Source organism: Chaetodon trifascialis, chromosome 15 (assembly GCF_039877785.1).
Source record: "Chaetodon trifascialis isolate fChaTrf1 chromosome 15, fChaTrf1.hap1, whole genome shotgun sequence".
NCBI classification, from domain to species: Eukaryota; Metazoa; Chordata; class Actinopteri; order Chaetodontiformes; family Chaetodontidae; genus Chaetodon; species Chaetodon trifascialis.
The window spans coordinates 360,315-386,498 of NC_092070.1; the positions used below are offsets into that span (position 1 = coordinate 360,315).

At 41.1% G+C, this 26,184-nt stretch overlaps 2 protein-coding genes across 3 annotated transcripts in view; both read right to left on the reverse strand.

Moving 5' to 3' along the window:
- Nucleotides 1-6,505: 6,505 nt before the first annotated feature.
- Nucleotides 6,506-18,467, reverse strand: hao1 (hydroxyacid oxidase (glycolate oxidase) 1). The gene is made up of 8 exons (XM_070981695.1): nt 18,331-18,467; nt 14,222-14,373; nt 12,459-12,729; nt 12,129-12,301; nt 11,540-11,631; nt 7,593-7,751; nt 6,772-6,841; nt 6,506-6,573 (listed from the first exon to the last, which is right to left on the reverse strand). The coding sequence occupies exons 1-8, from the start codon at nt 18,465-18,467 to the stop codon at nt 6,506-6,508; spliced, it is 1,122 nt and encodes a 373-aa protein (XP_070837796.1).
- Nucleotides 18,468-19,234: 767 nt separating this feature from the next.
- Nucleotides 19,235-26,184, reverse strand: part of smg1 (SMG1 nonsense mediated mRNA decay associated PI3K related kinase) — a 144,463-nt gene continuing 137,513 nt past the window's right edge. For both annotated transcript variants that reach the window (XM_070980185.1, XM_070980186.1), the window contains exon 64: nt 19,235-20,527. In XM_070980185.1, the coding sequence (XP_070836286.1) occupies nt 20,450-20,527 (78 nt within the window). In that variant the 3' untranslated portion in view covers nt 19,235-20,449. The remainder of the gene's footprint in view (nt 20,528-26,184) is intronic.

Consider the following 26,184-nt stretch of genomic DNA (forward strand, 5'->3'; position numbering starts at 1 on the left):
ATGACCCTGTGGCAAATGGCCACCACCTCCTCAGTAACTCGATGGACGATGCGGTGAACAGTGGAGCAAGGCATCCCAAACACCCTTGCCACCACAACTGGCGGATGTCCTACTCGCCAGCCAGAAGAGACAGACCAGGGTCTCTATTGTGGCACCCCATCCGTGTCGCCTTTCCTGGTGGAGAAGCTCCAGCAGCACCGCCAGGGACTCTCTGTTCAGCCTAAAATCTTGTCTGGTGTCATGATCGTTGAAAAATAATAGCAGAACAGGAACACTGATGTTTATGCAGCAGTACATCGCCCTTGCCTGGATGGAGAGAGGAGGGTAAAACAGGAGGATTAAACAAGAGCAACTGAATTTTAGTTGATACGACAACTCTAGTGAATGTTAAAGCTTAGACCAATAATGCTTCATTTCTCCATCTATTACACTTTGGCTTCTCAATGTGGTTCTGATGTTTAATAACAGAACATTTTAATAGGCTATTGAATTAAGTCAGGGTTATTTGCAGGGTTCGTACACTTAACTATTCACTTCAATCACTTTTCAGATCTTGAAAACATAGCATTAAAATTACAGCATACAAAACCCTGTATCAAGACTCATGGTTAAATGACATATATGTCAGTCCATAGTTTATATGGCAAGCGTTTGTCACTAAACAGTATGGTTTATTAAAGGGTATATTAATTACCACAAACTAGGGTAGCTATGTATGAACATTAATATGGGTTAAAATAGCCGGTTAATGTTACCTCCCCACAGCGCTCTCCCAGCCGGAGATTAATGAGCCGCCGGTGTCGCAAAACCTCTGGCTCCATTGTCGTCTGTCTGTTATGTTTCCATCGTCTGTTGGTTATGTTTCTGTTGTGCCGTCTGTCGGCTGTTAAATTTTTGTCTCTGTACGTGTGTTTTTCCCGGGTTAGGAGGGAAGAAGTTATGACGTCGTGACACAATCAGGAAATGCTCCAAAGGCTAGACCGTCCCATTTACCGATAGTTGATGCGGCCGACGGAGGAGCCTCCGAGGCCGTGGCCTCTGTGGGCCGCGTAGACTGGGTCCTACGAAGGATGCAGCCCCTGAATTGGGACACAGCCGTTGAATTGTACCTCCTCGTCTCCTCTCTCCTTCGTCGACCCGGAAGTCATTTCCCCTCCGCAATGATGAAGGATCTTGCATCTGAAGGAGACGAGGAGGGAGGAGAGAGGAGGCTTCTGAAGGAGATCAGAGTGAGGATACACCGGCGTAGCCTACACGGAAGTCTTTTATTATTTAAAGGGCGTGTCGTATGTGGCACACGTTTGAATCATGGCAGGAGCAGGTAAACGTCATCAGTAATTGACATCGCTTTGGACTGACGCTGTGGAGCGAGGATTTTTCATTTCGGAGTTTCGCCTCCTCCGTCCTCACGTCTCCTCCTCGCATCCCTCTTTCATGTCCTCGCTGGGCGGAGCTAAGACGCGAGGAGAGGAAGCGAGTGGAGGAGACAAGGAGACCAATTTTCCAAATGAAAAGCACCCGTGGTCTATACATAGAGCAATGTTTCCCGACCATTATATAAGGAGGGCTGCCCCCCCTGAAAATCAAGTTAATTTTATTTAATTTTATTTTGTATATAGCGTCAGATCACAACATAAGTCATTTGAGAATACCTTTCCTATAGAACAGGTATTAAACAAACTAAGCCTTATGTTATTTATCATATTTACAGGGCGGTATGTCATTTCTGTTTATACATGGTCGCGCGTTACAATTCTCCTCTGCTCTCTGTATTGCACATGGCGAAGTTCTGAAAGCAGACAAAAATATCTGCGTTTCTCGATAAATGGACCAGACTTTTTTGACTTACTTACTTACTCTGACAAACTTCCAGCTCAGAGACACTCAACTATGGATATTCTTGAAGGCTATCAGTGTGGCCCACATAGAATAACCAGCCAGTAAATTTTAACAAGTGTAGTTACAATACGAGATCACCAGAAGGAGCATTAACACCCTCTTTGCCTGTTATTGAAAACACTAAGTACCTTCGAGAAGAGCACATTACCTTAGACCTTGGCTGAGAAAAGTCAGAGAGACAGTGATCTGGAGAGGTCTCGTAGTGGAGTATATTGTTTACAGTTTTACAATTTCAGAGAAGAAAGGGGCCGTAGATTGTGAGCATGTCAACTGCGATATATTTGTGCATGTGTGTATGTACTGATCTATTCATTTATTTCATTACTGGTACCCTGAAAACAGTGCCCTGAAAAGCAATCTCTAAGATCTGGCTATAAGATATTCTTTTGATTATTATTTTTTAATAATAATAATAATGTTATTATTATATATTTTTTATTAGTCTCCTCATATTGTGGAACGACATGGAGCGAAACACAGCGATCCAGGATCCCTTTCATCTGAGAAGAGTGTGATCTACTGCTCAGCTTACTTGATCATACCTGTGATTGTGAAATTGGATGGAACAGATGAGCTTCATGAGATATCTACAATATACACATTCTACAGTGGTAGCACACATACACAAGCACACAAGAACATGTCAACAAAAAAAACTTTTTTTCAAATGAAATTTCCATCTCAGACATGTTCATGGCTTTATTTGACTTACATTGCAGTTACTGCACATACACAGCAAATAGCTAGAAATAGCTAACCAGAGGAAGCATTAATATCACTAGTCACTATTTAAAGTGTGGCTGTTTTTATATGCCAAACTGTCTCAGAACTAAATATGCAGGTGAAAAACACTCAAATGCGAATGTTTTTGAAGGACAGCATGGCATGACATGATTCAGCTGTTGATATGTTCCAGACTGTCATAGAATGAAAAATGCACTTGAGAAATATTCAAGTGTGAATGTTTTTGAAGGACAGCATGGTTTGCAGTTACTGTGACAAAAACAACATGTGGTCATTATGCTTGTCTCGCTCATATAGTGTGATTTGAAGAGTAAAAACAAATGATAACCATTTCAGATTCATCTGTTTTTATGTGCTAAACTGTCTTAGAATGACAATTCCACTTTAGAAAAATTGAAATGTTAATGGTTGCTGGACAGCATGGTTTAATTTGACTTCGTCAGCTACTGTGACATGTTCATTTTGTGCTCCTGTCGCTCATATATAGTGTTTTGACAGTAAAATCAAATGAGTGTCACCATTTAAGATTCAGCTGTTACTATGTGTCAAGCTGTCTTAGAATGATAATTCACTTTAGAAACAGTAAACTCTGAATGTTTTTGAAGGGCAACATGGTTTAATTTGACTTCTTTCTCGGTTACTGTGAAAAACACGTTCAACCTAAACGCTGCATGTCCCATGCAACTCCTCACACCCCCACCATGGTCGAATGACGTTCTGCAGCATTTGGTACAGGACCACCAGGTTCTGCAACAGCTTTTTCCCTCACGCCATCAGACTGCTGAACTCTAAATGAGTATCTTTTGCATCTGTTGACACCTCAGGTCATTCTTCTTAAATGCACCTTAAAACTACTTCAATTTTATATTTGTACTGCTTGTTTTTTCACTTGTTTTTTCACTTACCACATATCCCTAGAAACCCCCTCCCCTTTATGTAAAGAACCAGGACCTTCGGACTCTCTGCTTTCTTATGATACCAGGCTTGTGTGGTTTGCATGACGTGGTGAAATCAGCAGACGTGCTGAAGTGGACATACGCTATTTCTGTGTTTTTGTCACATGCCCATATAATTTCTTGGGGTATGAATTATGTTTCATTTGGGTACCGCTGCTTGGTACACGCTTTTAGCTGAGTTACTCCCTGTCATTCTTGTATGCTACAAGTTAGGACTGGCATTGACCATCTGCACTGCGGGTCTCTCACGCTGCCTTCTGTACAGGCAGTGCTCGTACTGAAGAGAAAAAAATAGAGACGTTTTTAGACTAACCTTTCAGAAGCATCCTGCTGAATTCTCTGAGATTTTGTAGGGGCCTCCCCTCCTTCAGGATCCGAATCAGGTTCGAACATGTACGGTTGAACTACTGAAGAACACGGTCCACACATGTCCGCTACTTTCACACGAGTCTACACTCTCCCCGTTACCACGGTAACATGGGTTAGCTACAGACACCAGAAATAGCACATCATGAAAGGGACTGAAACAGAGGGAAATAGAGGGGGGCGAGAATCTTTTCCTGAAAGCTATTTCCAGCAAACAGCTTCAGAAACATCCATCCATTATCTATACCGCCTATCCCTTTCGGGGTTGCGGGGGGCTGGAGCCTATCCCAGCTACAACGGGCGAGAGGCGGGGTACACCCTGAACCGGTCGCCACATGTAAGGACAAACAACCATTCACACTCACACCTACGGACAATTTAGAGTCATCAATTAACCTAATGAGCATGTTTTTGGTCTGTGGGAGGAAGCCGGAGTGCCCGGAGACAACCCACGCATGCACGGGAAGAACATGCAAACTTCACACAGAAAGGCCCCGCCTGACCCGGGGATCGAACCGGCAACCTTCTTGCTGTGAGGCACGCGCACTACCTGCTGCGCCACCGTGCAGCCCCGCTTCAGAAACATGTTTTATGGAAATCATAGACCTATGTAATGAATTGAAAAAGCTTCATATGTCACCTTTAAGAGAGATGTGAGAGACTTTTCAGGCCACATGGACGAGGCAGAAAAACGAATCAGCAAGGTTGAGGACGTGGTTAACTTGGAGAAAGGCAAAACTGAAGAGCTAGTTAAACAAGTGGATCTCCTCACACACAAGTTGCCTGTGAATGTTCTCATTCATTCAAGCTTCAGGGCATTCAACGATTGAATGCCCTGAAGCTTGAATGAAATGGACTTGTCAGTTTGTCTTGGAAGACGTTTCGCCTCTCATCCGAGCAGGCTTCATCAGTTCATGCGCATCAGACTAGATAGGACAGCTCTAATCTAATGAAATGGTGTTAGATTCAAGTATTTATCCTCTAAGTGAGGCCAACCCCCAAAACCAAGGGTGGTATCACTCTATTGTGAGGCAAACGATCCCCCATTAAGGCAGGGTAGGGTGTCGTCTGCCTCGTCTGCCAAATGTTCAAAAAATTTCTGATATGTTTGCCACGGCAGGGCCTTCATCAGCTCCCGTGGCCAATGACGGTGGTGGTGGCGACATTGAACAGGGACATGCAGTAAAAGCTGCAGTAAGCTGGACTGCTTTCAGAACACTTGTAATGAGTAAAGCAACCCAACCCCTTGGTAAATAATAGAGCAGTGGTGGACGATTTTGTGGAATGGTCTGGTAGAAATCACCTGCTGCTTAAGGTTGCCAAGAACAAGGATCATGATTGATTTCAGAAGGAACAGGACACAATCACTGTGTATTCTGGGGGAGAATGTCACTGTGGTCGAGGATTACAAATACCTCGGAGTGCCCCTCGACAAACAGACTGAACTGGGAAACTAACATCAACGCTGTCTACAGGGAGGGGATGAGCACATATTTTTGCTGGTACATAGTTTATAGCCTTGCTCTCTCTCTGTAAGATCTGCTGTCAATATTTGTTTATATACTTAGTTATATTTTAGGAATTGCTATTTTTCTAGCAGCACAGTGGCACAGCAGGTAGTGTGCGTGCCTCACAGCAAGAAGGTCGACGGTTCCATCCCCGGGTCAGACAGGGCCATTCTGTTTGCGTGTTCCTCCCGTGCTTGCGTGGGTTCTCTCCGGGCACTCTGGCTTCCTCCCACAGACCAAAAAACATGCTCATTAGGTTAATTGGTGACTCTAAAATTGTCCTTAGGTGTGAGTGTGAGCGTGAATGGTTGTATGTCTATATATATTGCCCTGTGACCGGTTCAGGGTGTACCCCGCCTCTCACCCGTTGACAGTTGGGATAGGCTTCAGCCCCCCCGCAACCCCGAAAAGGGATAGTCGGGTATAGACAATGGATGGATGGATGGATGGATGCTATTTTTCTAAGAACACTATCTTATATTTTATCTTAGGGTACCAGACCTGAAAAATAAGCTGCCGGTCCCCATTGAACCCCCCTTTTCTTTAACTTGTGTATGTATTAGTAATTAATAATACGTTTTTGACCATTTGATTCAACACAAATGAATTCAGGAAAAACACCGCAGATCTGACATTTCCCATAATGCAAATCAATGGATTTACCATTACACCTTCCCTCACTGGTACTGTGAATGTTTTTTAAATTTGACATCCCCAGGTTGCAGTCACAGTAATGTCTCTTTAGTCATTTTCTCTTTCTTCCAGAGCCACAGAAGATATTAACAGCAGTTTTTACATGCTGAATAATCAAGACAAATATACTGATCAGATGTGTGAAATTGCTGGATTGTCCCTTTAATTAGTGCCACTTCATTCACTTAATTCAAGACATTGGCCAGTATTACACTTCAGTGTTACATTAGGGTTGATGATTTACTATATATACTATACTTCATTACATCATAAAACCAAAAATTGCAAACTAATTTGACTGAATGTATTGTCTTGTGATTCCTGCAACAGGTTCTTCACTCACATCCTGAAGGCGAACTCCACTCTCCTGACCAGGGACCTGCTCACCTCAGATACAGAACAACAACCTACACACACACACACACACGCACGCACGCACGCACGCACGCACACACACACACACACACACACACACACACACACACTAGTGTGTGAAAAAAGTTTCCACAGTGTAAATGCTGTGTGTGTGTGTGTGTGTGTGTGTGTGTGTGTGTGTGTGTGTGTGTGTCTGTGTCTGTGTCTGTGTCTGTGTGTGCAAGTAATACCTGACAAGGCCATAGCCAGTCGCAGCTCCTCTTTTAGAAGTTGCAGAAGCTCAGTAACCCCCTTTTCACCCTGGACACAGACATATAACATGTTTGTTTAGTTATGTGTCACAGTAGAGTGCTAGAGAGTGCAGTTTTTTTTGTTGTTTTTTTCAGTTATAGAGTAGGATAGTCTGAGGTTTTTAATAATAACAATCTTTCTTTTTTGAGCCAACATTGTGAAATGTTTTATTACATGCAAATGACCAAAATTTGTCACACAAAAAATAGCATTCAGTTTCACTCCTGCTTACAAAAGTCTAGGAAACAATTCAAATATTTTGGGCTACTGATGGGCACTTTAATCACAGCACACACATGTTACAGGGAGGAGGAGACTGTACACATGTGAAATGATTTTTTCCGCGTTTGACCCATCCTCGGTCCGTCGTTTCTCCGCGGCAGACCAGGAGCGCCAGCTGCCAGCTGCCAGCCGATGCCGGTGCCCACGCCGGTCAGGCATGTTTTTTTTAGTGGGGGTTATTTAAGGAGGAAACCCCGGGTGAACACGGGGAGAACATGCAAACTCCACACAGAAAGGCCCCCTTTTTCCTTGAGCAGCAGGCACTGAAGACATGGTGGAGGACACGCCACCAGCGCCCACAGCGAGATTCGAACCGGGGACCTTCTAGCTGTGAGGCGACAGTGTTACCACTTGTGCCACCGTGCTACCCCAACCCTAACATTTCATACTAATATGACATCAGTATGATTGCAGTTGGGACTCTCAGTACTCCTCCTGTTTAAGACTAATGAGACTGTAGATGAGTGTGGTGACTCACCTGACAGGCGAGGCCCCATAGCACTGGTCGACCAATGAAGACAGCCTTTGCTCCCAGAGCTAAGGCTTTCAAGACATCTGTGCCACGCCTCACTCCTCCATCCATGTAGACATCACAGCGACCCTGTGTTGCTTTCACTACCTCCTCCAAGACATCCAGCTATATACACAAACAAACATACTTTTCTTTATATTTATATTATCTCAAGTACGTTTAAAAGTTGTCTTGTGATATTATATTATCTTATTGTCAACAAATCCCATGAAAAATTATTGCAGTGGAGTGGCAGCAGAAAGGTTGTTTCATGTTATTGGCAATCAAGGCATTTAGTTTATGTTGTGACTTGTTAATAGCTGGTATGGCCACATGGCTTAGTGGTAATAAGTCCCCTAGAGCTAACAGAAAAAACTTTTACCATTACAACACATTAACAAGAAACAAAATGAGACACTGTAAATAAAACAGATTTTTTGTGGAGTTGGGATTTTGTTTTGTTCAAGAGTAAGTCCACCCTCAAATTTTGTACCTCATTTCCAGCAATGGGAAAAAATGCAACAGAGGAGCAGTTTGGAAGCACCTTTGTGAGATGTGGCCTTGTAGTGTAGCACCATACAAGGGTGCGGGGACATGGGAACACTGATTGACCACAACTCAGTGTAGCATGGATAGCAAAAGTGGTCACAGTGCTGGTAATCTAAGGTAACGTTGTGCTCTCAGTTTCTATGCTGGAAACAGTCAGAAACAGAAAAACAGGGAAGCTTGCAGTGTTTTGACAGCCACTAGATCATGTTCATGGCCCTAGCCATAACCCTGCTATTTATAGTGCTGTTAGAGCAGTTGTGTTAACATCACTTTTCAGTAGGTATAAATATAAAGTGAAGCCCTACAATTTTTCCTGTAATGCCAGGTACCTTCTATATTGGGCATACAATACAATAGTAAAGACATATCTCTTTAAATTCTGTGGTATCCTTTTAAATTAACCATACACATTGATGATTACTTTATTAAGTCCCCCTGTGTGATTATTATTATACTATACAATTGCACAGAGGATTTGGTATCAATGGGCTCACTCTCCCATAGTGTCGCATTTAGTGTAGTGTGTATTCTAATGGCAGGGACAACTCTAAATTATTAATCCAGACAGTTTGACAGATTTCCAATTGAAAAAATATGTCTTTTCAACTTCTTCAAATAATATATGGCCTCCAAAAGTATTGTCTGGCTAGTATTGTCTTAAAGGCGTCCAACCTTTTCACCACATTTTGGTTGCTGGTCCCCTTAGCGGTTGCCACAGTAAGCACACAGTATCCTTCAACCCTGCTTCAGCCTCAAGAAATCCAACATGCTGTTTTCTTTTGTGCCGCCAGGAGCTACAAAGAGGAGCCCTCATAATACTCTACTGTCTTTGTATGCAAAAAACCAAATCAATGCATGTGTCTTATTATATCATATCGTGCAGGGTCTGGGCTGGAGAAATAATTGTAATCTGTTTCAGATCCAACTAACAGAACATCCTCAACTGGTTAATTACCCTCTACGGACATTATATACATACTATGCTGCAGCACAAATCAGATAGGGTTTTTTATCAGGTAAAAGAGCAATTCATCTAACTTGGATAGAATATCAGTTTCTCTTTGGCAAGATACCCATGGTTAGAGCTGGCCAGGACCTGATTAGTGTGGATTGTGCAGCTGGCCTTAATAAAGACTTTCACAGAATCAAAGGTGAACACTGGCTTATAATCAGGGATTTCCTTTCTCCATACTGAATACCAAACACAGGTATTAGGTGTTGGGTGCACCTCTTATTCTTACTCTTATATTGGAATTTCCCCTCGTGGGACTAATAAAGGAATATTGAATTATTCCCATAAATACTTGGACCCTGATGACCTGCTAGCTGAAGAGATGCATGCTGCATAAAGATGTAAGGAGACATGGCTGGCCAAATTTTGTGCTACATCATTATAGTGGTACTGCCTGGGATCCATCTTCTCTCTTATCACTTGAAAGCAGTTTTTAACAAACACTCAAATCCTTTGCGACAGTCAATCCAGAAGAATCCCCCATCAATTTTCATCTTGAGTACAGTTTTCATCCTGGTTGTAGTCAAAGTGGCTGAAAATTCCAATCTTGGGATGCTTGTTGGGATGCTTGTCGTGGCCACCATGAGACTGAAGTGGGATTCATCCTTGTCATTCTTTTACCTCAGTTAGGAACACAGATCCTTGCAGGATGCACTTTCCACTCTGGGTGAAGGGGGCCACAAAACGAGCTTTGTGGATACCAAGTTGAGGGCTTGTCCTTCGCATCAACGTTTAAATTCAATTTCAATTCAATTTTATTTGTATAGCACCAAATCACAACAGAAGTTGTCTCAGGACACTTTCCATATAGAAGGAAGGAAGGTGTCTTTTTCTATTGACCACTGAATGTCAAGTATCTGCCCTTCTTGTCTCATGTCTTGGTTACAGGTTCAGAGGTTCAGTGGTTAGTGCCATTTCTGAGGAGAGAGCATCCACTTTTTGCTTGAGTTGAACTTGTGTGAACATCGACCAGCATTTTTGTACAGCTCCTGTGCTTCAACAATCTGTTTCTCAGCCTCTTTGACCCGTGGAACACTGGTTAAACCATCATCCACATGGAAGGCTGATAATAATCAGCTTTTTGTTTATGTGCCCTGATATTGTTAGGGAATAAGACAGCACTACTCTATATTCTTGTTGTTTCCATTTTCTATTTTTTATTTTGTTGTCAAAGTATTTTGGTTTAGTATCTTTATGTTGACCGAAGTGAAGTGAAGTGAAACCAATGTCAAGCTCAGTGCACGACTGGTGACTCCAGGAGAGAGAGAGACACTGGAGCGGGCTGTCTCCCAACCATGCGGTTGTGTGAGCAACAATGTGAGGGAGCACATACTGTATTCAGTACTTGTTGTGCCTTGTTAGTAGCTGGGAAGAGAGTTAGATGGTAGGCCATTAATTTTTCATTGATTTTTGTGGGAGGGTCAAGTGGACAAAATTACTAAATTTCTCTTTGGAAAAAATACTGGAATTCTCTTTGGAAAAAAGAAAATCAACACAGGAAAATGCGACCAAGACCAGTTGATAATGTAATCATGTGTTAATGTAACTCTAATAAAAGTGAATTTTGTGCTTTGATATTTTCGTTACACCTAACAGCAAAATATTTTACCAGTACTACATGTGGTGGGACAGTAGGAACCAATGGATTGAGTTCTATGGTGGAGAGCCACAGATGTCTCAACATCGAACCTGGACAATTAATTGAAGTACACACAATTGATATCCATAAACACTGCCAACAAAGACCCTCTGCCATCCACAAGCTTAAAGCACTTTCCATTGCCCCTCACCTTCTGCTGAGTGAAATTCAATGAATTTGTGTGTTTTTGTATGTAAAGTTTGAGAATGCGGTGGTAGTGGGTGTATTGTGGGAAATTCATGTATGTTATTATCTTTACTCTGATGTTGTGTGGGATTCATGTATTTGTCAAATTTGATGTTTTCTGTCCAGTTTGATGTATGTATTTGTTTAAGATGAGGTTGTAAGGAAGGTGGAAACATTTTTCCTTGCAGAAGGACAAATATATCTAAATCTTAAATCTTAATATTCTCAAGGGATTTGTTGATAAAAGGACAGGTACAGAGTAAAACTAAACATTTCCTTTCAAGACAGACCATAGTACAGATATAAAAAACACACTAGGACTAGTTTAGATGGCACATTTAAGTCTGTTGTTGGCAATATGGCATTATGGCAGTAATCATTCAGATAATCTTATAGTACAGTATTATAAGAAGATAACATTTGATTTCCTGAACTATAGCTGTTCAGTGAAAACTACTGCATTATATCAGAGATGGGTGACACTGTATGATACCTGATATTTCATAAAAGAACTATACAAACACAGACCGTGGCAGGAACTCCATCCAGTTGTCGGGCTCCATGATTGGACACCATGATGCCATCAACACCATAGCTCACAGCCTGGAAAGCATCATCACCTGAACACACACACACACACACACACACACACACACACACACACACACACACACACACACACACACACACACACACACACACACACACACACACACACACACAAACAAAAACATTGCTGAAGAAGTGCACAAAGCAGGCATTTCCAACAGATTGTTGATTGATTGCAATTTTGACTGTAATTTTTTTCATTGATAATTTCATTTTAATGTGGAAAACACTTTCTGCTGGTACCTCTCAATGGAGCTTATGTGAGTGATTACTGTACCTTAATAACCATTTTGGTCCCATTCATGCCAACTTACTTGGGTTTAAAATTGGGACAACGTGGGCAACAAGTAAGGCCCAAGTGGGCCTCTTTTCGTGCTTTTGGTAAGCATTAGCAAACTTGCTACCATTTTTTTTTTTAAACCAAATGTAAATGTCTTTGTGTGTGTGTGTGTGTGTGTGTGAATGTGTGTGTGTGTGTGTGTGTGTGTGTGTGTGTGTGTGCGTGTACCATTCATTATTCCTTTCACAATCACTGGTAGATGTGTATGTTTTTTCAGCCAGGTGATGTCATCCCAACAAAGAGTGGGGTCTATTGCTTTTGCAACATAAACAGCCAAGCCACTGTCATTGCCATAGTCTCCCTCAGAGAAAGCCAGGGAGGCTGTTGAGAAGTTAGACATGCTGGGGACATTTAAACACACAAACATGCATGCGCACATACACACACAAACACATAGAGTGAAGAGTTGGGGTGGGATGCCAACATATGCTCTATAGTCTCCATGGTGGAATTTGGGAAGTGATTAGATTTTCCTCTACTCTTGCCATGTGTTCCTACCTTAGATGTGGGGGCAGTTTAAAGCGGTTGCGCATGTCGTCCCGTCTCCTCCCCAGGTATGGTGTATCCACAGTAACAAAGATAGCCTTATAGCCCACATCCTCTGCCCGGCGGACCAATGATAGTGTGAGCTCTCTGTCTTTATAGATATAAAGCTGCAGCCACAGGACACCCTCATTGCTCCCTGAGGCTGTCATTGCTGACATTACTTCCTCTATAGTGGAGGTGGCCCAGGAGCTCAGCATCATCCCTGTTCCAACTGATTGGCATGCTGGATACACACAATATTACTGGTGTTAAGGGTCTTCTCTAGAGTGGTTTAGAAGAAGAAGAAGTTAAGAAGAAGAAGCAGTAAACACTGTTAAAAAGTAATTTAACACACACAAATGCCTGAAAATTAGATACAAATTGTTACATTCTACAACATCTCGACCCAAAAAGAAATAGAGAAATAAAACTTGGGTTTTGTTTCTCAAAAGAGCAAATGGATGGCCCTGTATTTCTCTGAAGCGTGGCTTGGTGAGCGCATACCACACAGATAGAGCACTACATGTCCAGGGCTTCCAACTCCTCCGAGCAGACCGCATAACAGGAAAATGTGAGGAGGTTGAGTCTGCTTCTATATGAACCAAATGTCACAGTGTTAAAGAAAACTTGCACTCCTCATTTAAAGCCAATTTTCACTGACTCTAAACCATTTTATTCACAGCAGGAGTTTTCCTGCTTTATTGTGATCAGTCTTTGCATCTCACCTCAGGTCTGCGCTAGTTCTGCAACACTTTGACTCTCCAGAGATACAAGTAAGGGTGCTATTTGTGGACAATGACTGCATCTCAGGAGAGGACACAACAGTCATCGGCCTCATCCAATACAGTGAATAGTATACAAGCAGGAGGTTGAAAAGCAAGCCCTTAGGTGCTGGCATAACAACCTGGAGCTGGAGATGCTCAAAACTGTTGAGTTGAGCATTTGGGAGTGCCACACATCATCATACTCAGCAACACTGTTTGCTGAGGAAAACATCAGGTTACTGGGATGCACAATCTCTCAGAACCTCAAGTGTGGCATCCAACATCAACATCCTCAAGAAAAAGGCCCAGCAGAGGTGTATTGATAGTACCAGCTCAGGAAGTTCGACCTGTCTCCAGAGCCACTGATCCAGTTCTACACTGCAGTCACCCAGTCCATTCTGTATACTGGGAGATTAGAGTGCAGACCCATCACACCCTGTTCAAGCCTCTGCCTCTGGTAGACTGTACAGAACAAAACAAAATAACCAGCCAAAAGAACAATGTATTTCTATTACTCTAATGAAAAGATAACATCAGTCAGATTGTGTCAGAAAAGATCCTGTGCAATGACCCTGAACAATGAATGTCCAACGTGCCAAACAAATGAGAAATTATATATTGTACAGACCTTTAATATATACTCTCAAGTTCCATTCTATATATTCTCATGCTTGGTTCTACATTGCTCTCTAAACAGACACTCCATTCTATATTCTATATTCTCAAGCTCTGTTCGATTTTATCCTATACTCTCAAATTCCATTCTCTATTATTTTATATTTCCAAGTTTGATTAGAAATTATTCAATATTCTCAAGCTCCATTCTGTATTATTCTATACGCATTAGTTCCTTTCTATATTACACTATACATTCCAGTTATTGTATTATTCTATATTCCCAAATTACATCCTGTGTTATTCCCAAATTCACACATTGTGTGGTGGTGTTTGTGTATGCATGTGTCTGTTTACCTCTTGCTGTTGCTGACTCTCCCTCAGGATGAGCCATCCTTTGCATTGCTGTAGCTGAAACGCAGAGAGGCATGCTGAGCTTCTGGCCCAGCACTGAGACAGACAGATCCACTGTGGACACATCCCTCAACACACGAGGAACAAGATACCACCTGTGCACACACATACACACAGTTGTGTTTCCATCATTTTAGGGGACATTACATAGACTTATTCAATTCCTTGAGGCTTACCCTAACTATAACCATAACCACTACTTTCCTAAACCTAACCTTTCCCTAACCTTAACCCCAGTCTTCATCCTAAAATGTAATGATTTACATTATGGGGACTTGCGTTTTGTCCTTATAAGGGAGGCAAGTCCCCACAATATAAATGTGTAAACAGTTTTATGTCCACACAACATGAGGAATACATGGCAACACACCTACACACACACACACACACACACACACACACACACACACACACACACACACACACACACACACACACACACACACACACACACACACACACACACACACACGTACATTGCATGGAATTTAAAGTTTTTCTACAATTGTTAACAATTATTTCTCAATAATAATAATTTCATAATTTCAATTTCATTATCATTCAAATTTTCTGAATTTCTCACTTAAACTGAACCACCACCATTGCTCTGTATATGTAACAGAAAAAGGAAAAATAAAAAAGATAGAATAGACAAACCACCAAAAGATTCCTATTTTAACTGAGCTTCTTCCCCAGTGATTATGCTTTTCAGCTTCACTCAGTTAAATTTTACATACTCAAAAATCAAATTTGGCTGAAGTGATTGTAACCAAACTCAGAGTACATGTACATTCTCTAGTCTTTTAGGACATCCACTGAGTTTGCCTCACTGCAATCTTTAGTCAATTCAGACCATTCTGCTTTTCAAAATATGCAAAATCAACACAGACATTCTTTAGTGGGTTGAAATTGTGTTGAGGTATATCAATCTGCATTGGCATTCAGTGCCTTACTATAAATAGTACTATATGCACAACATTTTCTATTTTGCCAAATGTTTGAAATTTCTCCCAAATATCTGATCTATCTGTATTCATATCAGTACGAAATAGCCTCTATAACATTCTTATCCTTATCACTCTTGAACGTATTTTATTTACCACTCTAAAAAAACATGTTGACAAAAAACTGTATTGCTCATAAAAGCTTTGCTGGGAGATATACACATCCGCACCACATCAGATTACTCCTCCTTAGTGTGAATGCTGACTTATCCTTGACACTATTGTTATTCTGTTATTTGTTAGTGTACCACTATTGTTCTTCTAATCTTAACTATTGTTATTATTATTATTATTATTAGTGTGAATACAGTCTGAGTCAGTATTCACACTATTGTCCCTCTAAGCTTTATTAGTGCCCAGCTCTCTCAATGACTGCCATATTATTTCACCTCTAACTTCTGAGGCAAAAACACAAATGTTCTGAAATTTAGACTCTGATTTCTTTCTTTGAAGAATGTGACGTACAGTTTTTGAATAAGGTAGTCATGTTTTAGTTCTTGCACTTTTCACAGTTAGTTACTGTTACACACAGCTGATGTTGATTAGCTGATTAAACCTCCATCAGTTTGTTCCTCTGTTCTGATTGGTAGTGACTGCTCTGATTGATGTTCATTGATGCTATTTTTGGCGGTTGAGATCTCTGTTTTACTGAACTGTTGATAAATTCAAACCTTGAGCTCTCTCTCTCTCTCTCTCTCTCTCTCACACACACACACACACACACACACCATAGAGAGACCATTGTGTCTCTTATCACGAGACAGTAGGCTATTATGTGAATCAGTGCACCAACATTAATACCGTAGCTGACCCAGTTACACCAGGTTCCACAGACAGAAGCAGAGGAGATAACTGTTACTCAAAGTTTGATTGAACATTTTACCTCAATGTGACCTCATTAGCTCAGTAGCACATTGTTTTGTTTATACTGTATACAATGGCTGAGATACAGAGGGACTATAGATTTAATGCACAGTTGATGATACTGTGCAATGCTGAACATTCTGAAACACTGTACCATGAAAAAGTTTGGGCAAATCAGGTCAAACGTTCTGATACTGTGAATAGCTAGGATAAAGTGACCTGATTCTAAAACAGCGTACAATTCAAGATGATACATTTCTTTAATATCATATACTATATACAGCTAAGGACAAAATTATTAGCCCCCCTATGAAATTTGAAGTTTCTTCAAGATTTCCCCAATTACTTTTTTAACAGAGCAGGAATTTCCAACATAGCATTCCTGAATATACTAGTTTTCTTTAGAAGGCACAAATTATTTATATTTGCACACCAAAACAGAATTATTTAAGAAAAAACTAAAATGACCAGGGACATTATTATTACCCCCTTTAAGAAATGACCATTTATTATGTCAGTGCACAAACCACTTTTGTGCAATGATGTGCTTTAACTTCACAGGTGATGTGCTTAAAGGTGATCAGGTGAATCAGGTGATTTCACTCAACAATTAAGATAAATCATGGTATAAAAGCCTCAGTGTGGGTCATTGAGATGTCAGTTGAGAAAGCACCATGCAGAAAACTTAAGAAATCAGGTTGGACTTGAGGAAAAAGAATTATTGATGCACACAAAGCAGGAGAAGGATATACAAATCTATCCAACTGTTTCCAAGTGTCAAGAACTGGAGTGAGAAGTATAATCCAGAAATTCAGAGACAGCCACACAGTACAGAACAAGCCTGGCAGAAGTAGGAAGTGAAAGATTTCAAAGACCCTGGAAAGAAAACTAATGACAGATGTGTCTAAAGACCCCAGAACAACTGCCAAGACACTGGTAAATGACCAGGCCACATCAGGAATCGTAGCTCTAAGAAGACAATTCCTAGAGCTCTCCATCTTGTCAAGGTGGAAGGAATCATGAACAAAGAAAGATATGTGGCGATTTTAAAAGAAAACCTGAAGCAGTGAACAGTAAAATTGAGAGTGGGTCGTCATCTTCCAACATGACAATGATGACAACATATGCCTCTCTTGGTGAAGAACTATCTCCAGAAGACCAAAGTGAATGTAACTGAGTGGTCTGCACAAAGCCCTGACCTAAATCCCACTGAAAATATGTTGGGGTGACCTAAAGAAGAACGTCCATGCCAGAAGGCCATCAAATCTGGAGGAGCTTGAGAGATTTGCCAAAGAAGAATGGACTGGGATTCCTCAAAAAAAGTGTCAGAGACATGTTGAAAACTACATCAAACGACTGCAGGCAGTTATTCAGCAAAAAGGATACACAATTGACTATTAGGATCCGGAAGGCTAATAATTTTGACCCTGGTAGATTTTGTTTTTTGTGGAATATTTTGTGGAATATTTTCATTTCCATGTGCAAACTAAAATAATGTAAGCATCCAAAATAAAACTAGAATGCCTAAAAAAGCTGTGTTAGTATTTAGTAACACCCCCTTTGCGAAGTATCACAGCTTGTAATGGCCAGGTAGGAGTCTTTCAGTTCTTGTTAGCAAGTTTGTCACCAATTCTTCCCTTCAAAATGCTTCTAGTTTGGTAAGGGGTTGTCTTGGGTCGTCTTGCATGTATTGCTCTTTTGAAGTCTATCCACAGATTTTTGAGGTCCATGGACTGTGCAGGCAATGACAAAACCAGTCCATTGTGGATTATGAGGTGTGTTTAGGATCAATAGTTGTAGAAGCCACCGCCTTTTCATCTGAAAGCTATCAGAATTTGCAGGTATTTAATTGAATTGATTCTTCTTTCCACCACTGATTGTTGGGACAAGGTTTTGGGGATTCACAGTGTTTATATATATATATATATATATATATATATATATATATATATATATATATATATATATATATAGTGACAAAACCACAGACAAACCTGCATATTCATACATGTAAAAACTGAATGACAACAAAATGAAAGACTTGTTTTAAATACAGATGTTACACCACATTTTGAATCAATTCCATCAGTATCTGTTTTGTTTGTCATACTCTTGTGAGGTCTTATGCATCTCGCAGTCTGATGCTCAAGGCTCAGTATGTGTGTCTGTGCGTGAGTGCTGTACCTGTTAAAGGCAGCGACATTGTCAGCCAGAGTGTTTTGCTCATCAGCTCCTGAGCGGTAGTAGTCATACACAGCTTTAGGAAGAAGTTTCCTGGCTTCCTCCTCAAAGTCTGACACACACACATGCTGCCCTGACATTGCTGTCTACTCAAACACCAAGACACTGAGGACGCTCACTGTCACTCTGACACACACAGCAGGGTAAGCTGTGATATGCAGCGCTAGAGTAATCTTTAACTTGCTGGAGGTTTCATCAGCCTGAAACCACTTATTCATGACGTCTGCTCTGCCCAGTTTACACAAGATAAAAACCTGTTATAAAGGCTGGAACTAACCCACAGGATTGTGGGCACCATGGTTATGACTCTGAAGTACCTGGACCTTTGTATCCTGTGCATATTTACTCTAGGTTATGAGATAGTGCTGGCTGCTTGTGAACTTTGAATCCTCGTGTTTAAGTGTGTTGATAATTGTTGATGTATTCATTGAAAACAACTATCCACCTGGGGTCTAAAATGCTGTGTAATGTTCCAATGTGTCCTCAGAGTCCCAAGATAAATATGAAGATTTCTTTGTCACAATTTTGTACAACTTTTTCTGACAACTAAAACACCTAACCTGTGATCTACTCTTACAGTTCCTAATAATTACAAAAAGACATTTTAATTTTAAAATATTTTAAACTCTAACATGTTTCCCTGACATGTAAATCAGTTGAGTTATCTGGTAATGATAGGGGATAACTGGCAAAAAAAAAAAAAAAAACCTTCTTAAACTGGACTCAAATGATATCATCTTGCTGCTTGTGCATGCAGTTACCGCATATATGGGTTTTCTGGTATGCATCCAGATTATATCCTTAAGGCAATCTTAAGATTTTCACTGTTAAATAAAACACTCACCACTTCTCAGTTCCATGTTTATTTGGCATTCAACAAAATATATTAAAAGCTTTAAGAATTAACATTTTGCACCACCACCAAAAACATAATTATTCCCACTAAAAATGTAAAACTAGGAGGTAAGGATTTCTAAAATGCAAGAATTTGGGATGGGGAATGAATATGCATGAGGCTAGCAACTGCTTCTGACAGGCAAGTCAAAAAGGTAGAAATCTAACTTTTACTGTTCTAGCTAAAGAAGGACTGAAGATAGTTACAAAGCACAACACAGACTTAAGATGCACACCGAAGAAAAATAATCAGAGGTTCTCTCTTGTTTAACTGACTTCACCGTCACATCTGATCTAAGCTCACAAATAAGCCATCCAAAACGATTTAACATGAAAGGACGTTTTAGTTTTATCAACAAAAGCACAAAGAACCTTCCTGAGAAAACAACTCCACTTAATTTTATATTCTGGGAAATCTGACAACACTTCAGAGATGTGTCAAAGTCTTCACTGTTGAAGTACAGTTTGATTGTTTTCTACTTTAATTTCTTTTCAATTCAGGTCTCAGGAGGGTCTCTACATAGCCTTGAGAGTCCTGGTGAACCTTTGTTTTCATCATTCCTGCCAAGCATGTAACCCACTAGCCAATCAGAATCACAACACCATTGAGGAAAAGATTAGAGAAAAACAAGCGTGGCCATGTAAATGCCCCATCCATCTGAGCCTTAGCCCCAGTGAAGTGCCACCCACAGCATGTTATCTGTATGCTTCAGGGGAAAACAGCTCACTTCCTGCTTCATCCTGTCATCGGGTGGAGTTTGATTGGCTTAACAGGATGAAGTGATGTTAATGGATACAACTTGATAGTGAGCAGGTGGGGGGGAGGTATTTCCAAGTCGAGGGTGAGGAGGCCTTTGCCCTCCTTCCCCCCTCCCCCATTCGGCACTGCTCTGTCTGGTCAAACCCCAGAAAGGAAGGTGGGACCGCAGGCTCACTAAGCGGTGTGTTAGCCCAATCGCCGATGGTTGGGAGAGTGTGGTTGCAGCGGCGCTACGAGGTCACTGCCCCATTTTGAGTGCCCAGGAGTTTGGAAGGATGGACTAAGCATCCACTTCCCATTTCCTCCCCGCAGTGTAGCCTGGTGCTGCTGTTCCGACACCCCAGACCCGCTGGACTCTGGTGGATTTCCAAGTCTTCGCTGGACCAAAGACATGAAGTAGCATAGTGTTCACACCCATGCAGTCCAGCCCTCATACAGCTGGGCCAGATTGTCCATGTTGGTGGCCTCCTTGATGACAAAGTCCACCTGCAACAAAACAGCAGGACACCAGTTCAGGAATAAACCCACTTAAGAAAAAAATATGTCTTGTGAATAGAGCATCCAAACCTTTAAATGAGAGAAAAAAAAAACAAAAACCCAATACTTCAATGTGATCCACATTGGGAGTTGTGAATATATTGATAATGATGTTGCCTGTGTCTTATCTGCTTTCTTTTTTATCACAAGCCTCTACAGTGCAGCAGTCTGCTGCATGTGTAAGTGAAAATTAGTGAAAATCTCTCATAACTTCACCCAAATAATTTTTAACATTCACACACTGAGTTCAGATACAGGTGTTGGTGAAATACCGTATTTTCCAGACTATAAGTCACACTTTTTTCATAGTTTGGCTGGTCCTGCAACTTATAGTCAGGTGAGGTCACAGTTTACGGATTACCTTACAGCTGCGTGAGGGCGCTCTAGGCTTGTGACAACTATATGCTGCACCTGTACCACTCCTGCACCACAAATTACCTGGAAAAAAAGAAAACTGAGAAGGACTGAACACAAATAAATTGCCCCCCAAAAGAACTGCAGGAAGTAAAATATGCAGCCGAAAACGGTAATCGTGCAGCAGAACGAAAGTTTGGAGTGAGTGAGAAACTTGTGAGGGACTGACGAAAAGCAGAGGTTTGTGTTACTGCAAAGAAAAAAACAAAAAAAGCTAATTGCAGGCTTGAAGCACGGTGGCCAGAGCTGCAGAAACAAGTCCACAGATGGGTGCTTGAACACCGTGCTGCTGGGAGAGGCTTGTCAATGAGTTACATCTCCACGCCCAGGCAAATTTAAATGACTGCCACTGATGGTCATTTTCAAATGGAAAACCATGCCAAAACATGAATCCCTCCCCTCCAAAGTTGTTGTGGCCGTGAATGAGGAAGGGTGGATGAATCAAGAAATGATGAACCTTTGGCTTACAAAGTGCTACACTAAGTGTCCTGATGGCTTCTTTGAAACACGCAAAGCCCTGCTTGTGATGGACAGTGTGTGAGTGCACATAGCGCCACAATTCATTAATAAAATAAAAGCTTGCATCTCCGTAACTGCCATTATCCCTGGAGGCTTAACTAAAGTACTCCAGCCATTCGACATTTCTGTGAACCAGAGCTTTAAGGCAGCCTTGCGTCGCCCGTGAAAGGAGTGGATGGTGGATGGAGAGCACAGCTTCACGGCAACAGGGAGGATGCACCATGCAACTTTCCAGCAAGTCCTTGGATGGATCGACAAAGCATGGACTTCAGTGACAACCGAAACCATCCTGTTGGGATTCAGAAAGGACGGAATAACTGGAACTGATGCGGAGTCTGACAACATCCTTGCAGAAGAGGAGACGGCGCTTCATCTTCCTCCGGAGTTGTTCAGGAGCGACACAGAGGATGAAAATTTCAATGGATTCAGTGACGTGGAATGAGATCAGGAGCTTGGTGAACTTGCTTGTTGGACTCGCTGGCTTGTTATGTTAATTTAGCGTATTCAGCCTCCCAGGTATGTTATGTTTATGCCATTGTGTTGCTAATTATCTGTTCTTGTTTTTTTGTGAAATAAAATGCTAAATAAATGTGACGTCCAGTGCTTTCCCAGGGCTCTCAAGTTTTGAACTGAGTTCAGAGTGACATTTTGGCGATGGCAGCGACGGGAGACATAAATTAGCGACCGACACATCACTAATTCCTCTACCTGTTCCACTGTTATAAAAATAGTGGCGCAACTTGGTGGGCGTTATCCCGGTAATTTATTATACATTTAATTTATTATTTATAGTTTATTATTAATTTTTTATTAGTATTTACAAATACAAGGTGTGGCGTGTGAGCGTGTTAAAGGGTTGAAATGTGTGTGTCTCACGCCCAATGCGTGAGACTTGAGAGCCCTGGTGCAGGCTGCGCCCCTGGCACAGTAGTATTTTCGAGCAGCGCAGGCAGGTGCACTTGGTATTTTGGTAAACCGAGGCGTACAGAGGTGCGCCAGGATGGGCGGTGTGGCGCAGTGGGGGGGAGGTGTCGGCATAATGAGCCGGCACATTGGAATTTTCGACCATTTCGGTCTGCGCCGGCGGCATAAAAGTACACTGAAAGCTCGCCACCTCAGACCTGGTCAACTCTGTGTGCCAGTGGCGCAAGTGGATTTTCGTAAACCGGCGGAGTCGTGCGCTCATGTCACCAACACCTCACAGTCAGGTTTCCACAGTGTCTGGCATTTCACTACGATCAATTATTAGCAACAGCCGCAATTCAATGCAACTATCTGAGTCAGCACATACAGTAAGACCTAAATTTATATATTTTGATCGGTATCTCATCTGACCACATCGAAAGCGTGTTCGGAACACGTAATGGTCACTCAACCTGACTGAATGTACACAGGTGAAACAGGGATGTCTGGTGATCTGTGACTCAAATTGCCTGGTGACAAACGTATATGCCACTTTCCCCGGGTTGGCACATGACTCGTTCATCGTGGCGAATTCTAGCATCCCTACAGTCTTTCAGGGGGACACCCCTCTGCATGGGTGGCTGCTAGGTGATAACGGCTATCCACTGAAAACGTGGTTGATGACGCCATATATCACACCGTCAACAAGACGGCAGCGTGGTTTTAATGGTGTTTTCAGCAGTGCTTGGTCAGTCATCGAACGCACACTGCAATCAATAATTAGCAACAGCGATGATTCAATGCAACTGTCTGAGTCAGCACATGCAGTCAGACCTATATTTTGATCAGCATCTTATCTGACCACATCGCAAGTGCGTTCGGCACGTGGAATGGTCACTCACCCTGACCGAATGTACACAAGTGAAACAGGGATGCAAACTAATCGGTTAACGTCGCTGTGCCAACCAGAAACAGCCGTGACATCCTACAGATCTATCTCAGGGCACACGAGAGACAGAGACAGACAGACACATGGAAAAAAACGTAAGTGATGATCGTTGTCCGCGTCATTTCATTCCATAATACAACTGCAATCATTGTAATTATCTACAAAGATGGAGTACATCATTGCTTTGAGGAAGATGAGGAGCAGGCCGAGGATTTACCATCTAAGGACCTCATATTTAGACATCAGAATCAGAATCAGAAATCCTTTATTTATCCCCTAGGGGAAATTGTTTTTGCTGCAGTGCTCCATACAAGAATAGAATTAGAATAAAATTAGAAAACAAAGAGAGAGAACTATATATACAAAAAGCAAATATAAAAACAAATTATTTATTTTGAGAAAAAAAACCAAAAACATTTCAGGTGACTACCTCTTGAAGCTCATCGAGAGAATGCCAAGAGTGTGCAAAGCAGTAATCAGCGAAAAGAGTGACTATTTTGAAGAAACTAGAATATAAAACATGTTTTCAGTTATTTCACCTTTTTTTGTTAAGTACATAACTCCACATGTGTTCATTCATAGTTTTGATGCCTTCAGTGAGAATCTACAATGTAAATAGTCATGAAAATAAAGAAAACGCATTGAATGAGAAGGTGTGTCCAAACTTTTGGCCTGTACTGTGTGTGTGTGTGTGTGTGTGTGTGTGTGTGTGTGTGTGTGTGTGTGTGTGTGTGTGTGTGTGTGTATATGTATACATATATATATATATATATACTGAGAAAAAATAAACATTATATACAAACGGGTGTGCAAAGTAATACAAACGGATGTCATGAGACATGAGTGACGTCAGTCTCCTCCTGGGAGAAGTTTGGGCGTCGGACACTTTCCTGCGTGGGCTCAGTCATCCTCGAAACTTGCCATGCGCCTCGCCAGTGGCGTTCTTAAAGGTGAGGCGAGGAGCTGCGGCTGTGTCAAACTCACTCCACGCCTTCTCCCCTCCCTCTTTCCGAGTCGCGCCGCTGGGTGGGACTGAGATGAGAAGGGGGAGGAGATGCGCCGGCGTCGCAGTGGACAAAAATACCAAAGTCTGCGCCGCCACGCCCCATCGGCATGCACTCAGTCATCAAAACATTGAGAAACTCTGGGTTAAAATGACAACATCATATGAGCCATTGCTAATTAATGTTAATTCTGCGAGCAACTTGATAACAAGCCAAAATTAAACTTGAATAAAGCTTGCAAGCCAATGGCTTGGCCAAAAATCTTTATTGGGTGAATGAATTCAGTGGTTATTAATATATTTACCAGCATAAACCTTGAAAAATTACCCTCACATTTTACTTTAATGACTTTAAAGTTCAGTGCATCATTTTATAAACACTTCTCCAAAATTCAGGAATATTATTATTATCAACAGATACTTGGTATTTATTGAGCAAGGATCACACTGAAGTGTTGTTTTTTACTGTATTAACAGTGAAATAAGTCTGGATGCTCCACTCATACTCACTTAAGTGGATTTTTGTTTTTTCTTTTAATAAAAACAAAGATGTAACCAGAGCTGCATGCTTGTGTGAGGTGAGGGTTGTTTGTTTGTGTGTGAGGTGAATTGATGGCACATTGCTATTCTACTTGGAAACAGTAGAATATGCATAGAATCCATATATTCAACACCAATTTCCATAATTCATAGGGAAACATATATAACATACCAACATATTGGTAGAGGCAAGCCTCCTAATACACGTTCAAGTCTATCAAGACAAGCGGTCTTTCCTCAATGAAAGTAATCATAACACTGAATTTTTTCAAGCACTTTGGTTTGTTACAAATGCCAGAAATGTATTTATGATACAGGCTACTTGGTTAAATTAAAAATGTGGGGTTTCATACCTTTACCTTATGTAGACAGTAATAGTTCTATATATTATTTAACATGAACTTAACCTACGTAATTAGTTTCTAAGGATATTCTTTTTTCTGTCTGCATTTAGACTGATTGCCATGATATACCTCTATTTATAATGAATGAAGAATTAATTAAAAAACACACCATTAGAACAAACACTAAACTTCAAGTTAAGTACATATCTGGCAATACTATTATCAATACATTCCCAACTACAAGTATTTATTTAGTATCAGGGCACATCAGGGTAAAAGAGCAGTGCTGCACCAGAGACATTTAGCTGTTAGCATTCGGCCATATTACCCCCCGAAAGAGTTCTTGAATGTTATTATGCTAACTGTGTACATGGACTTGTGCATTCAGACTCGTGATGACTTGAAAAGGACTCAACTTTTTTTTTTGGCATATGTCATTAAGCTATAATTTGCCTTAGTCAAGGTGGTATTTTGATGAGACCTCATCGGGCAAAGTTGGGTAGTGCCATGATGTCAGAGCTGATGTATTTGAAATGCAACATGTCTGTGTAGCCTAATCAAAACAAATAAGTCCAGACAATGAGTTATGTTTATTTGTTATATTTTTGTTTTACTATTAAGCAGAAAAGCCTTTATTGGTAATGACAACTTCAAGATGTCTCCTACATGGATAAACTAGTTGCATGCATTTCTCAGATGTGATTTTGGCCCATTCTTCCTGTTTTGAAACCTTGAAGGTTCAAGTGGCCTTTTCTATAAAATGAAAATGGATTTAATAAATTTTTTTTGTTATCTAGTGAAAATTTCATGTTAGCAGCCCCAAAATAATAAGATTTACTAAGAGTTAAATTGATGCGTTCAATACTTATTTTCTATGGAGCACCAAATGGGACACATTGAAATATATAAATACATCTTTAAATAAATGATTAAA

What these genes read in the sequence shown, in the direction of transcription:
- hao1 (XM_070981695.1), bottom strand. Translation starts at nt 18,467, where the DNA reads ATGTCAGGGCAGCATGTGTGTGTGTCAGACTTTGAGGAGGAAGCCAGG. An exon ending in AATGTCGCTGCCTTTAACAG is followed by an intron (nt 14,374 to 18,330) that starts GTACAGCACTCA and finishes GTGTGTGCACAG; the next exon opens with GTGGTATCTTGTTCCTCGTG. An exon ending in AGAGTCAGCAACAGCAAGAG is followed by an intron (nt 12,730 to 14,221) that starts GTAAACAGACAC and finishes GTGTGTATCCAG; the next exon opens with CATGCCAATCAGTTGGAACA.